Raw genomic sequence first — 15,785 nt, 5'->3', positions numbered from 1 at the left:
ATTTAACCACCAAATTCCAAATCAATTTAATGGGTTACTAATTGTGTTTTTGCCGAAAAACACGTCATAGTATAAAATATATATATATATATATATATATATATATATATATATATATATATATATATATATATATATATATATATATATATATATATATATATATATATATATATATATATATATATATATATATATATATATATATATATATATATATATATATATATATATATATATATATATACATAATTTGATCCTAATGCAAAATGGAGTGCACTTATGTAGCGCATGGCATCATATTCACTTTTTCAATTATAATTTTTTTTAATCATCTGTTGTCTGAGTTTAGTCATGTAACATTCGTAAAATGAGCCTTGATTTGTCGTTACCTGAGCCCTGGGCAACTGTGATGTCATTTTGAGTTGACAGCAAGTGACAAAATGGCCACCCCCTGAAATGGATAAAACCTGGTGGGTTTTGTTGCTAAATTCATATTCCACAAACACAATATTAATCACAATGCCGCGTTAAAACTAATGGGGCTGCATAGAAAGTATTCTAAAGATTTGTGGGGGTTTGCCTTCCTTTTTATAATGGCTTTTTTTTTCATATAGGCTAGCTGGTAAAGGGTGTGTGAGCAAGGCAAGAGTGACCTTGAGCAAATAAACATTCCACCCTTTTAGTAACCAAGGTTTCAATTTCTTCCATCACTCTTTGTTTTACTGGATTGTTAAAAAGTTACTGTTTTTTGTGTGTCTCACCCTGTGTATATATATAGCACCATAAAATAAAGAATGGTGTACATTTTAAAACTACAGGAAAGATGGATAACCTGCAGAGGTCAGTAAAATACCGTTTCAAATCCCTTGAAAGTGGCCACTCAAACAGTAGAGGTCACATTTCTCTGATGTGAAAATGTTCAACAAAACTGTGCTGTGTTGTTCATAGTGTAAGCGATAAAAATAAACTACAGTATACACTGATAGTAAATACAGTTCATATGAATCCACACTCAAACCCTGCTAACAGTTATGGAACAGTTTTAACTTAAGTCAATTTACTTAAACAATAATTTATAGCTGTTCTATGTAGGAAATCTAATTTTAAATCGCAACTTCCACGTGTGTCCGAAAATAATCACTAGCCTAGATATGACCACGGGATGAACTTACCAATTAAATTTTCTTGTTTGTGCTTGTGAATTGAGGTGAAATAGCCTACTTAAATGTCAGCTTGTAGCACAAAAGCAAGTTAACATCATCTGGTTTGTTTTCCATTTGTGATGGTTGTATGTTGTCTGTCCTGCTGTGTTTAAAGATAAAACAAAACATTTGAGATTTAAAAAAAAAAATTGTGTGTGTGTGTCATGCATACACAGAAGCAGTTCTCTTGAACAGAAATAATTCTAGTGACTGTCACGTCGCCAACTCTTTATGGAAATGCCAAGCAGGGACAATTTCAATTTCGTCATCAATATTTTGTAAAAACAGACTATTTATTTCAAAATGTTTTATTTTTTGAAGCCATCGAAGGCACACTTTTAACGAAATATTGTATTTGTTATCATATAATGTACGTATTTTTGCTGTTTTGGTGCAACCTTCATATACTCAGGCACCTGAAGGAAAACATCAACAAAATCATTCACCAGAAATGCTGATTTAATTACCTGCTTTTGATATGTTAGTTGATCATCAAGGTTGAGGGACTATTGAAAACAGCCATTTTACCCAAAGAGCTATTTGGTATTTAAAATAACTTTGCTGTGGGGTGTGGAAGGCACTTATATTACAGCTGCTGTTACATTTTGTCTCAGGACGACAACAATTTACTCACGACTGAAGACGCGACACGCCGAAATTGACCCATTGTTAGTCGCTGAATATGTATTATACTGTATTTAGATTTTAGTAGAAGTTTTAGCTGCAATCCTGCCGTTTGTATTGGTTTGCTTGCCTGACTTCCGTGCAGGAAGCACTTTAGTTTCAGTTCCCTCTCCGTGACGGTGTGAAACTGAATAAGTTTCCACTCTAATGTAGTGTGTATTATTCTATTTTTATATTTTATATTAAATTTTTCCATACGCCATTTAGAATAGACGGCAAGCTACCGCGCGACCCTGAACAATATAAAAGGACAGAAGGCTACGTAAATACTTCTGGTCGCTTGTTGTCACAGCAACATCGACATCGCGTCTGGTGGTCACGTGCTCAGTTCCCTATCCAATCACGTTCTTCATGTTATGTGACGTAGGAGATTCAAAGTATGCAGCAACTGCAACGTTTCTGTCCGGAGTCCGGGGTCTGGTCCGTCTTGTTAATCATAAAAGCCATTTAACTTTCAATGTTTTTGGACCATTAAATATTATATCTTTTACGGGGATGGAGGGAAGAGTTATCGGACCAGGGCCGTACAGGGCGACAAAGCTGGTGAGTGTGTTAAGAAATCTAAACAAAAGAAATAGCTTGTCTATTTACTTGAGTTTTAATAACTTTGGAGTAGGAGCTAATTGTTTATGATATGAATATTTAACCACGAGATAACGCAGTTTCTACGTAAATGTAATTTATATACATTTTTTACGTTTTTAGTCACAAATCTAACGCTATAAAGGAGCTGCTACTCGTTTTGGTTGTGCTAGCCAATGTAAAGGGGGTGGAATGTGCTGTTTTCACAAACCCAAATCTAACTAAAAGTCGCTTAATAATTACGAGACAAACGTGTTGCCCATATTTACATCAGGCTGCGTAAATAAGGGGAAGCCTGCAAAGTTTGTTCCTTGGTAGTGGATATTTTTCCGTGACCGGCAACTCTCCTGTTCATATGATTTTGCCGTGAACATACTGATTGGTCAATCGCTGGAGCGACTGATGCACTGGAACACCCCCTTCTGTGAATTCATTTTTGTTTTGCCACCGATAGGCTGCTATCTGCATTACTAGCCTAACCCTATGCAGATGCCTGGTGGGCTGGTGACTTTTGGGGCTGATGCATCGCGATTTTTTATTTTGTGGTAGCGGCCATTTACAACATGGACTGTAAACTGAACCAATCAACATTAGTGTTTGAGTTACGTTGTAGCCAGTAGTCATGATGGGCTTAAGGTCAAAATGCCAGCTCTGACCCTAACCATAACCATCAGAGCAACTGTTATTGACAGACATTACCTGCCTTAGTGTTACCCTCTTTTTTTCTTTAAATGTCAACCCAAAAGGATGTAGAAAGTGGATTCATTTTCATTAGAACGTATTGGGAGTCATCAACATTAACAAATTCAGAAATAGATTTTGTGTTTTCACTGCATCGCAGTGTGTGTGTTGAGTTTCCCTTTAATGGTAACAAGAATGGGATCTATCACACCTGAAAGACTTTCAAAAAGTAGTCAGGTTCAGGTGTAGCAAGTAAGTTGGTTCATTTGGAAAATATAAAAGGTTGTGTAAGTTTGGCCTTTATGTATTTCAAATTAAGAATTCCCTTATTTGTGTGGTACTTCCTGTTTTACAGTGGAATGAAACAATTCAACTCTTCCGTGGAGGCATGCCATTAAGAAGACACTGGATGCACTTCCGCTACTATGATTGCACTTTCTCAGGAGCCGAGGCTGCGGAGTATCTTCATCAGCTTCTCCGGCACAACTGCAACTTTGGGCCAGAGGTGACTCGCTACCAGACCTTACAGCTGCTCAGGAAGTTCCTCAAAGCCCATGTCATTGAAGATATTAAGGGACGCCATGGGACAGAAGACTTTGAAGATAGCAGTCATTTGTACAGGTAGATGTTTTTGTTTTTTTAATATACAAGTGTGTGAGCATGGACTAGTTACTGGAGAGATGCTGGTTCATACCACTTCACTGAGCTCAGTGGTGTCTCTTTTTGTTTTAGATTCCCCAGTTTGTCTCCCCTGAAGTGTTTTCCATCGAGATCTCTGTCTAGAAACAGCACTGATCTACCAAGACTCATCCGCTGGGATGATTATGAAGAATTACCGCAGCAGGAGAATGCGGCACCTGTGAAGTCGACTGGCATGGTGAGACACACTCAGTTGTGCATGCCCAATTATGGTCATTTATGGATTTGCGTGATGTCCTGCAGTTCTTCCAATTTGGTTTAAAACGCTGCATGACACAAATTCAGCTTTATTAAGAGTTCGTAATAGCAGCTTCCTGGCAAATGGCTCAGAAGACTATACTGTATGTGTGTCTTGTCTTGCTGGATCTATCTGCGGTATTTCATACTCTACCTGACCACAATATCTCAGAGCCTTGGTTTTAGCACCTTGTTGGCATCAGTGGTAGTCTTCTGGATTGGTTTAGTTCATGGGTCGCCAACCTTTTTGAATTTGAGAACTATTGCATACATACTTATTAATGTGATGTGAAGGGCTACTTAATACAAAGGTTCTACTGTAGATACAATAATTAGGCAACATATAAATGGTTATTTTATTTATCAAGGGGAAAAAAACAATTCAAAGCTGCCTGAGTGGAAAATTACTTGCCCCCTAAATCGAATAATTGGTTGTGCCATCCAGCAGCAACAACTTAAATCAAGCGCTTTGTATAGCTGGCAATTAGTCTTTCACTGTAGTGGGGTTTCCATCCACCCATCCTAATTAAAATGTTCAAGAAATGCGAACATAAAACTGAATGGAAACACTAGAAATTCGAAAAAAGGCCCAAAATGTGCACCAAAAAAGTTTTTACGCTTGGAGGGGGTGGAGTTTGAAGGGTATCGAAAAAAGGAAAATGCAAATTTTTGGCTATGGAAACCGCTTTTGCAAATAAACGCTGACAAGACCAGATACACGTCGCACGTTTTGACCGGATATTACACACACGTACGTTTATAGTCACAAAGCAATGGCGGACGATAAAGTAAAAGGTATGTTTAGGGGAACGACTAAACTGAAATATTTTTGGAATTAATTAAATAAGCGAATATTAATGCAATGTTAGATGGAAAACAGCACAAAAAAAAATGCTACGGTTTATCAAGAATTACAAAAGCAAACTCATATGACGAGGATTTTCTGGTGAAGAGCAGAATTTTTAGTTGAGTCTGTCATAGGGAGTCATCCAGGGCCTGCCTCAGAACATGATACCACCATTGATTTTTTTCCCTTTCCTAAGATGCTTCAAAGAGAAAAAGAAGTTCAGTTCAGCAAGGTTCAAGTTCACCAAGTTCAGCCAAATTGTATTTATTCCAGTGTTTAACCTTAAGATGGCGCCAAACAAGCGTTTTGTTCTTTCTCCCCCAAATTCAAGCTTTCAACAAACATCCACTAAAATGCCAAAATAATGACCAGGACATGCAGACCGCATTAGTAGACACCAGTTTATACAGTTAATCATCAAAAAAAGTTGATTTAGTGTTGGGTAACCCTTTAGCTGAGACGACGAGGGAGTCGTTCACGAGAAGATGTTCTGGTTCTTTTGTGACCTTCTTGTTGAGTCGTCGTCGTTCTCTTTGGATAATTTTTGTTGGCTGACTGTTCACCACTGTTCCATGTTTTCTCCCTTTGTCCTAAAGCTTTAGACTGGTAGATTAATTTATTTTCCATTTGTTCTCTAATCAAATGGGATCATGTCTTTTTGTTAAAGCTTTTTTGAGATCTTTGGGCTGATTTCATTGTGTCTGACACGTTCGATTTAAGTGATTTCTTGATTGAACAGGTCTGAATCTAATCAGGCTTGGGTGTAGAAAGAGAAAATGACCCCAACTTTCCCCCCCAAAAAAGAATGTATTTTTTTCACACAAGGCCGGTAGCTTTGAATATATATTTGTTCCTTAATAAAATCACAATTTAATAACTCCATTAATTGAATGTTTACTTGGGCCCTTTTTTTCCCAGAGGGGGCAAGATGGACGACTCGTGAGCACAGTTCTGAGGTCATGGGTTCACTTACCTCAAATATGTCCAGTCCAGTCACTGATTGACCATTTTTAAAACTCATCTTAAAACCCATTTCCATTCCTTGGAATCAGCATGAGACTATAACCCCTTGTTATTAAGTACTTATTTACAACACTTTGGTTTTTTTTAATGGATTTTTTGGGGGGGAGGACATTTTTCTTTCGAATATTTTTAGCATTATTTCAATAAATAAATAAGTTACAATAATCAAAGAAAGAAAAGAAGAATCAAAAGAGAACAGTCAATAGAAAAAAAACAATGAATATTCGAAAAGGATTTAGAAGAAGTAAAACTTAAACTTAACTTGCTTCGTTTGTCATTGTTGTTGTTGTTTTTTTTAAATGGGCTCCATAAATAAATTAATATCCATTCATCCATATTACTTACAGTAAGTATATGCACCAAAATGTTTGAACCTGAAAAAGGTTTTCCCTATCTGTCCTTTTTATCAGACTTCGGATTTTTGGACCAAAAGGCACAGTGTAGCGATTGGAGATGTGCATGAATGCAAACTAATCCGCAGAAAAGATATTACTCCCAAACAAGTGGACCACATCTGGAAGTCAATGACAGCTGCACAGTATGTACCAAATCTCTCCAACGTTGCTTACTGCCATCTTCCATGTCGTTATTTCTCTTGATGTATGATATCATTTGACTTTCAGTTTACAGCGAGTGCTCGGTTTAACGACATTGGATGGTGTGTTAAATCCAGCACACGTGAAAGGCAAATTCATAGTTCACAACGTCTTCAACATCAATAAGTCGGGCATAGTTGTGTTGGATAACAATGATGGTAATGCCACAATACTTATCGATACTTTTAACTGGTTTGTTTGTGTTGCAATATCTGACTGGTATTACTCCGATTCCTTCTTCCCAGATGACATGCCCCACTGGGTGGTATCAGCAATGAAATGCTTGGCCAACTGTAAGTACACTTTTGTATGCAAAGTTTTACTGTAAAACAGCAACAACAACAACAAAATGGCACTACATTGACACCTGATTTTTTTTTTTACTATAGCAGATACATTTGCATGAGTGATTTATAGAAACAACACTATATAGAAAAACAGATATTTGTATGTCGTTGTATACTATATGATATATACAGTACATATTGTATAGTCTGTTCCTACAGTACAATTGTGCAGCACTCTATTTTGCATTTGATCTATTCAGTGTGTAGAAAACTAAAAATGTAATTGTCTTCTTTTTAAGGGCCTAATGGCAATGACAGCAAACAACCAGTGTATCCAGGATTTGAGAGAGATGTTCTGAAAACAGTAGCCGACTACTATCAGCGACTCAAAGAACCTCTGCTGACTTTCCATCTTTATGAAGTCTTTGTCAACATTCTCAGTGAGCTTTTCTAGATGAGCCATTTTATGATGTGTACCTCCATGATTGAAAAACTTTAATACATTTCATCCTTCTTGCCTGCTGTATTTCATCTCCAGGTCTGCTGCAGAAGCAAGACTTGGCCACTGAGGCTCTTCAAGTCAGCACTCTTTTGCTGCCGCCGCCCAATCGAAGGCATCTTCAGCTATTGTTGAGACTCATGGCGCGGGTCTCCAGCAACTCCCATCTGCCATCACTCAATGACACGATTGCCACCCGCACACTGGTATGGATTCCTAACAGTTATTTGTGTCATGTGTTTGAATCATCAGTGTATGTATTAGTGCTGTCAAAGGTAAAGCGTTAACTCATTGATTAATCACAAAAAAATTATCACATTAATCATGTATTAACGCAGATTAATCACACATTAATTTTGACCACAAACTAGTGGTGTAGTCCAGGGTATACGCGGATATACGGCGCATACCCACTTCTTTTTTCAGTCAGTTTTGCGTCTAACCACTTCTAAATTCTCCTTGATGCGCATCATTCAGTAATATGTGAGGATGGTGAAGCCACGGCCCACCCTCCTCTGCCTCTTGATTGGCTGGTAGGCGATGCCTTCACTGATTAGATTTGCAAATTTTATGCATGAGGACTGATGAGCCAACTTTAGGCAGAGTAGGGTGGGTCATAAACAGGTTCAATGATCCTTCAAATGCTGTCCTGAACAGAAGGTTTTAGCTTAACCCGGAGTGCATCGCACATGTACTCCAGAGACTACTTTCGGTGTGGTTTCGAACCCCGGAGTGGATGCTGCCGGTTATGCACTTACCAACATGAACTAGTTTTGTTTCATTAGCTAGGCTGGTAGGTCATTTTAAGTAAGTTAAAACACAAGAATGGAGACATGTACTTTAAAATTTGGCCTAAAACAATATTGAAATCTAAAGTGACTGTTGTTCACAATTTTTGTTGATTGTTCACTAAATAATGTTTTACAACATTATTTATACTGTATATTTGTCTCATGACAAACTCATTTTACATTAATTCAAGTCGCCTGTGTTACAATTAATAACTACAAACTGCTGAAGTCAATCAAGTCCTGATAATTTTATTATTGTGAGCAAGTAAAAATGACGGATTTTTCTTACATGTCATTGTATCTTAAACAGGACGGTTTTCTGGACTACTTAAAACAAAACAAAAAAGTGGAATTTTTGAGTATACGCACTTCTTCAAGGACCACTACACCACTGCTGCAGATGATTATTTAGCTTGACAGCGGGTGGTTACGTTTAATGTAGTACAGGTTGTGTTTAAGCAATAAACATAACGACATGCTTTAAAGTAAAGCATTTAATAAATGCTTGTGTATGACATTCAGAATATTTGTTCTAGCTAAAATAATGGGGACATTTTTTTTTTCATTTAAAATTTTGAAAGTAATTGATTAGAAAAAGAGGAAGATGAGAGTGCAGTGAATCAAAAAATGTGGAAGACATACTCATAACATTAAATGTACATAAGTTTTCTTCAAATTTGGCAGGAAATTTTTGGGATAAAAAGCATAGTGATTAATCATGGTTAATCAATATTTAAGATGTGATTAATCTGATTTTTTTTTTTAATATAGTTTGACAGCTCTTGTATGTATATGCATTAGAGATGCACTGAAAATAAAATTATTGGCTCGAAACCAAACGGATGCCCACACACTGAAAGAAAGAAATAATAATACTGTAATTTAAAAACCTTTAAAAATTATGAAAAGAAAAAAGAACAAGCAAATCCTCGGCTGGATAAAACTTTTTTTTTTTTTTTACACTTTTCCAGGCTATGTTCATACTGCAGGTCAATTCCAATTTTTTGCCCAATGTGTTATGTATCTACTCAAATTTTTACATGAGAACAGTTGAATTCCGTTATTTTTCTTCTTCTTCTTTCAAATCCGATCCAGTCCTCTGTCTTATGTAGATATTAATCGGATATGATGCAGATGCAAATGCAAAGGCAAATGGGCATGAACCAGCTGGATCGTAAATGGCACTGCTATTGATGTAAAATCATATTTAGATTCATGGACAGTTGTAATATTTTCTTTCTTCTACAATACAATTCTTCTGTAAAATACAGTTGTTGAACAAAGCAATCAAAACTGACTCGGGGTTACAGGCATATTTGTTATACTTTATTCTCATAGGAACAGTTCTCTCCAATTAAACTTCTCACTTACAGGTTTAGTTATCCGCCCACAAGCACCACACTCCACCAGCATTAATTTATTAAAATCCCTTAAAAATAAAGGGCTTACAGATGACTTCATTTTAGCCCTGTGAGAGGACGCCGTCTTATATGTTCCATGTCAGCAGCACATAAAAAAAATACCAATTTCCATTTTTTGAATCGGTAATACACACCGATACTCACATTAATTGAGAGCGAAAGACTATGCAGTATGTATTAAGTTAACTTTCACCATAGTGATCCAGATGTTTCTCTGCAACATCATGAGAAGCTTACAACCATAGGTTATCTGGCGTCAACCCTACAAGGAGCCTCACCTGCTTGTTGGATCATTTTCTAAAATCTACACTTTCCACAATGCTTTTCACTGTCCAGCTGGCTGGCTACCATCTCGTTTCTGAATTAGTTTTATTTGTATTATGTTATATTTAAAGCTGCTCTGTGTAACAATTTGCCCAAAAATATCTTTACAATAGACTTTTTATTTGACCATTTATGACTGAAACATCTAATTACAAACCCAATTCCAAAAAAGTTGGGACACTATACAAATTGTGAATACAAACTGAATGCAATTATGTGGAACTGCCCAATTTTAATATTTTATTCAGAATAGAACATAGCAAACAGGTCTGAGAAAAGGTATCATTTTAAGGGAAAACTATGTTAATTTGCAATTCCATGGTGTCAACAAATCAAAAAAAAAAAAGTTAGGACAAGGCCATTTTCACCACTGTGAGGCATCTCCTCTTCTTCTTACAACAGTCTGCAAATGTCTGGGGACAGAGGAGACAAGTTTCTCAAGTTAAGAAATAGGAATGCTGTCCCATTCTTGTCTAACACGCGTCTCTCTAACAGTTCAACTGTTTTGGGCTTTCTTTGCTGCACCTTCCCCTTTATGATGCGCCAAATGTGCTCTATAAGCGAAATAAGTTGACTGCAGGCTGGCCATTTCAATACCCGGATCCTATTCCTACGCAGCCATGATGTTGTAATTGGTGCTGCATGTGGTCTGGCATTATCGTGTTGAGAAATGCAAGATCTTCTCTGAAAGTGATCATGCCTGAATGGGAGCATATGTTGTTCTCCAATCGGAATATACCTTTCTGCATTGACGATGCCTTTCCAGATATGGAAGCTGCCCATGCCACACGCACTCATGCAACCCTATACCATCACAGATGCAGGCTTATAAACTGATTTGGGTTGTCCTTGTCCTCTTTAGTCAGTATGATATAGCGCCCCAGTTTTCCACAAAGAACTTCAAATCGTGATTCGTCTGACCACAAGACAGGTTTCCACTTTGCCACACTCCATTTTAAATAACCACTGGCCCAGAGAAACGCCTGCGCTTCTTGGTCTGCTTTAGAAATGGCTTCTTCTTTGTACTATCGAGTTTCATCTGGCAACGGCGGCTGGCACGGTGGATTGTGTTCACCCACAATGCTTTCTGGAAGTATTGCTGAGTCCTTTCTGTGATTTCCCTTACAGTAAGCATTCCTGTTTGCGGTGCAGTGCCGTTTAAGATCCCGAAGATCATGGGCATCCAGTATGAATCTTTGGATGATGTTATGCACTGTAGATGATGATTTTTTTCAACCTTTTTGCAATTTTTCGCTGGTAAACACCTTTCTGATATTTCTCCACTATCTTTCTGCGCAACATTGGAGGAATTGGTCATTCTCTACCCATCTTCGCTTCTGAGAGACACTGCCACTCCAAGAAGCTATTTTTATGCTCCAATCAAGTTGCCAATGGACCTCATTAGTGGATATAGTGCAATTGACTTTTCCAGCCTCTTATTGCTACCTGTCCCAACTTTTTTGAGATTTGTTGGCACCATGAAATTTACAATGAAATTATTTTTCCCTTTAAATGATAAATTTTCTCAGTTTAAACTTTTGACCTGTCATCTATGTTCTATTTTGAACAAAATATTGAAATCTGGCACTTCCACATAATTGCATTTAGTTTTTTTTCACAATTTGTATAGTGTCCCAACTTTTGGGGAATTGGGTTTGTAGTAGATTAACACCTTAGCTGTTCACAATAGCTTTCAGACTGAATTCAGGTTCGAATTGCTCTCCCTCCGTCTGCAGATGTGAAGTCATGTGCGCATTGTGTACGTGGAGAAGGATGTGTGCAGTTTCATTTTACATCAACAGGTGACGGTAGCAATTCCGAATTGAAATGTCTTTTTTTTAGAGAGAGAGCTCAGTATTATTCACTCGGCATGTCATCATCATTGCTCTCTTTTTTTTTGTGTGGGTTTGTGTTCTTTAATTCACCTAAAACCTGTTAAAAATCCTAAACCCATCGCCTTAACCGGATACTTCAAAGTCCCGCCAGAGTCGTAAAGTTGTCAGGAGACCAGAGGAAGGATCAAAATAAATAAAGATGAAACAAAGTGAAATCCAGCACCAGACACCACCCACAGAGTTACAAACCAGAATCTTCCACCAACCCCAGAAACAGCTAAATTCCAATAGATGGGAGACCAGAGGAAAAAACTAAAGGAATGAAGGAAGGAAGGCTAGATGAAGCAGAGTGAGATCCACAAATGCCTCCACTGATCAAAATGGAATTTCCTGCTTCAGTAGCTTTAACGCCACAAGCCGTCGTAGATGAAATGCAAGCACTCAGTGCAGCTGACACAACTGTAGTTTATTTCCTGTGCTCGCCCCCGTCTAGATGGTGCAAATGTTCTCCCCCTGTGTTTTGGGCTCCTCGGATGAGATGGACTTGGATGAGCTGCTTGCCTCAAAACTGGTCACTTTCATGATGGAGCACCACAACACCGTCTTCCAAGTGCCTGACAAGCTGCGCCGCCAAGTTGAGGATCACCTTTCCCACTTCCGAAGAGTTCAGGTCTGTGCCATTTAGGAATGCAGACCCAGTGACATGCTTTAATTTCTCATGTATGTACCTGCTTTTGTGATGGGACTGCTCAAACACTCTAGCCAAGCACACTTTCAGTGTTTACACATAACCATAACCTTGATATTATTTCAATTAACTAATTTACTCCCAGCCATTTTCAGTGAAGCAACCCCCTTCGGTGCCCGCTGTTTTACTGGATTTTGACTGATTTTGCAAGGCCCACAGAATATTGTGTTCTATTGCTATAAAAATATGGAACCTACCAAAAGAAAGATTAAAGTCTCTTCTTTCATCAGGAAAAAAAGTATATTTCTATCTTTCTGTTTTGCAGCAATTAGCAATAGAATATAGCTAAGTTTCATCCTTATTGGAAAATCTATTTAGAACTGTGGGTAAATTAGCTTTTTACAACATTGCCCTGGTTGATCTCTTATATTATGCTGCCACCTGCTGGCCGTTTTTTGTAATAACTACCATTGCCACTACCATTCACTTCAGTTCAGAGGCTGCATCAAAGCCTTCAGTATGCTCTGGCATAAAAAAATACATCATAAAAACCATATGAATACTTCTTTGAGAGCATTGTAATATTTAAAATGGAACGTAACTATGTTTTTAGGATGCGCTTATGTCCATTTAAAAAAATATATATTTGTTTTTTATTTTACAAATTGTATATTTTTGGGATGAAACTGAATGCAGACATCCCAAAAACATAAAAATTTAATTAAAAAAAAAAAAGAAAGGCAAAAAAATGGACATTTTGACAAGTTGATTTTAGTGCTGAAGGCAAAGATTTCTTTGATGATTTTTTTTTTTTATTCCCCACCAGATTAAATATGCAGGTTCTGATACAGACTTCAGCACATCTCCAGCATTTTATAAACAGATAAGCAGAGTTGAGGCAGAGGAGCCAAAGGTGATTGGTACCCAGACACCTCTGCAAGAGCTACTGGAAGGCTTGATCTCTGACAAAGAACTTCCCGCCAAGGACAAAAGGAAACGACTAAAACAGGTATGCCTTCATGTGAACAAATAAGCATCTAATATGCCAGTTTAGATCATGCAACATCCTTCCATTTGACTTTGCTAAGTAATACACCTACTTTTATTTCAGTTCCAAAAGTCTTATCCCGAAGTCTACCGCAATCGATTCCCCTCTGAGGAAAGTAGAGCCGCTGTCATTCCAGAGAAGAGCCCTCGCCTCAAACCTCACCTCATGTTTTTCAACATCAAGAAACCATCGAACCCTTTTCAAAGGAGCTGGAGTTTTAGAGCATAAACTACCAACACGGACTCTGGTTTAGTTCAAGCTTGGTGCGTATGTCAAACTCCTGACACATCAGGATGCTTGATAAACAAAATAGTTTCAAACCTTCAAAAAAGGTTGACAAAAAGATTGAAAAGATAGACACTTTGTGAAAAAGTGTCGACTGTTGTCAATTAAATTCAATATGGGCCAGTAAGATCAACAAATAAGCATATGCTGCTGCAAAAGATTCAAAGATGTTGTGCTAGCTTGACTAGCAGCTTGTTGCATACTTGGAAAATGTATTCAGTGTTAAGTCATAACGTCCCAAGATACTGTTCAACTATAGTTAAAAAATGAAACAAAAAAAGCTAGATGAAACCACTAACCAGACTGAAAATTGCAAATAAGAAATTGTTTTCCAAGTTTACAGTTCACTAGCACTAACAAAGAAAACGCACTAACAAAGAAAACACTGCTGTGTGTTGCAATGAATTCAAATGGTTGAGTACTTGAGATGTACAGTAATGCAAATTAAAATTTTACTCATTCACTCAAGTGAAATATATGCATTTCAAAAAAATGTGAAAGTGTTACTGGGTCTAAACATTATTGCATGTCAAAATCAAAATGTTTATGATAAATGACTGCTGCATTCAGTAAGTAAACTATACTGTAGTGTACCATACACATTTTTGTCGAAATTGGCTGGTTGTTGTTTTTTGTGTTGCTTCTTTTTTTTTTAAAGTTATTTCATGTAATGCAATTACTTTTATATTTTAATTTTCCTGGTAAGGGTGTCTTTCTGCTGATAAATGTACAAATAATGACAGTTTTGCTTTTTATAAATTACAGTTAAATATCAGCAATTTACACCCTTTCTGCTTAGACAAACTTTAGATCTTATTTAATGTGCACTCTAAAAACGTGTTTCTTCCGGGCCACACTGTGTATTTTTAACACTGCTGTATTGTCACTTAAACTTTGTCCTAAGAGATGTTTTATTTTTATAGATGCTAATATTGTTGATTAATACACTCAAATCAATGTCATAATAATACTGGAGCAACTGTTACACTTGAACATGACTTTGCTGGAAAGTGAAACATTCAATGTTTATTTGATGTCCCAGATTTGAGATTGAGGCATTACTTCTCACTGTAGGATCACAGCATAATTATGATCTAATTTCTTTAAAAATATAATAATACTGCAAGATAAAAAAAATTATACTGTCCCTGTGTATGTATTTGCACCTTGTTAAGAATAGAAAATATTTTTCTGTCAAACATACTCAAATTGTTTAACCCCTTCTCAAGGTTTCTTATTTTCCCCCTAATGTTTTGTTGTTGTTGTTGTTGTTGTTTTTTTGTTTTCCCTTGCCCTCTTGAGGTTAGATCAGGGGATGTTGTTAATTTGTCAACTGTGGGTGTTTGATGCCCTTTGAGACTCTTTTGTGATTAAGGGCTAGATAAATAAACGTGACTTGACTTGTATCGGTCTGCCTTCTATGTATAAGCTCCTTAAGACCTATGAAGATAAATCATGGTATCTGGCACCAAAATGGTAATGGTGGACACTTTACATTAAGTTCCAAGTTGGAGCCCCTTTTTTTGGTGTGTGACAATATTGTATTTGTTTACTAATTACAGTATATTGCGTTTGTAAAAACATGACATGATTATTTACCTCACTTGCTAGAAAAGGCCTAAATTCCAAAACAGTATTTTATTGATACACCAGTAGGAAATTCATTTCGATTGTTGTATGCATTTATAATAATAATTCATTTAATTTGTAGGCGCCTTTCAAGACACTCAAGGTCACCGTAATACATAATAAAAAAATTTGATCATAATGCTTTAGGTTGTGTGTAATCTGTTCTATTACATTCGAGCCACCGTGCCGAAGAACAGTGGGTGTTCTATTCTGACTGATTATGGGCAGATATATGCTGAAGCAGTACATCATCCACTAACTTTGTGGCCACAACAGAAAAACCTAACCTAAGTGTAAAACAGCCAAACGGTCGTATTAGCGAATACCTCAGTCACTCTTCACAAACACTTGACGTACATACTCTACTGGAGTTGAAGCTGTGTTTCATGGAAACTCCTGCTACTGGATAATTTCCTACGAACGT

At 37.0% G+C, this 15,785-nt stretch overlaps 1 protein-coding gene across 1 annotated transcript; it reads left to right on the top strand.

Annotated features, from left to right (window-relative positions):
• Nucleotides 1-2,261: 2,261 nt before the first annotated feature.
• LOC147171868 (DEP domain-containing protein 1B-like) lies at nucleotides 2,262-15,138 on the top strand. Its single transcript, XM_086078544.1, has 11 exons — nucleotides 2,262-2,432; nucleotides 3,508-3,773; nucleotides 3,885-4,029; nucleotides 6,369-6,496; nucleotides 6,582-6,712; nucleotides 6,800-6,847; nucleotides 7,141-7,281; nucleotides 7,380-7,546; nucleotides 12,205-12,381; nucleotides 13,226-13,408; nucleotides 13,511-15,138. The coding sequence occupies exons 1-11, from the start codon at nucleotides 2,385-2,387 to the stop codon at nucleotides 13,673-13,675; spliced, it is 1,599 nt and encodes a 532-aa protein (XP_085934670.1). The 5' UTR covers nucleotides 2,262-2,384; the 3' UTR covers nucleotides 13,676-15,138.
• The last annotated feature ends 647 nt before the right edge of the window (nucleotides 15,139-15,785 follow it).

This window comes from Leptonotus elevatus, chromosome 6 (genome assembly GCF_054856555.1).
Source record: "Leptonotus elevatus isolate MCC_2025b chromosome 6, RoL_Lele_1.0, whole genome shotgun sequence".
NCBI lineage: Eukaryota > Metazoa > Chordata > Actinopteri > Syngnathiformes > Syngnathidae > Leptonotus > Leptonotus elevatus.
The sequence above is the reverse complement of the archived record's forward strand: the minus strand, read 5'-3'. Positions and strand labels throughout refer to the sequence as shown.

Bases quoted from the DNA above. Each gene is read 5' to 3' on its own strand.
- LOC147171868 (XM_086078544.1), top strand. From the start codon at position 2,385: ATGGAGGGAAGAGTTATCGGACCAGGGCCGTACAGGGCGACAAAGCTG. The intron at 4,030-6,368 runs GTGAGACACACT...CCTTTTTATCAG, and splicing joins CTGTGAAGTCGACTGGCATG to ACTTCGGATTTTTGGACCAA. The intron at 7,282-7,379 runs GTGAGCTTTTCT...TTTCATCTCCAG, and splicing joins AGTCTTTGTCAACATTCTCA to GTCTGCTGCAGAAGCAAGAC.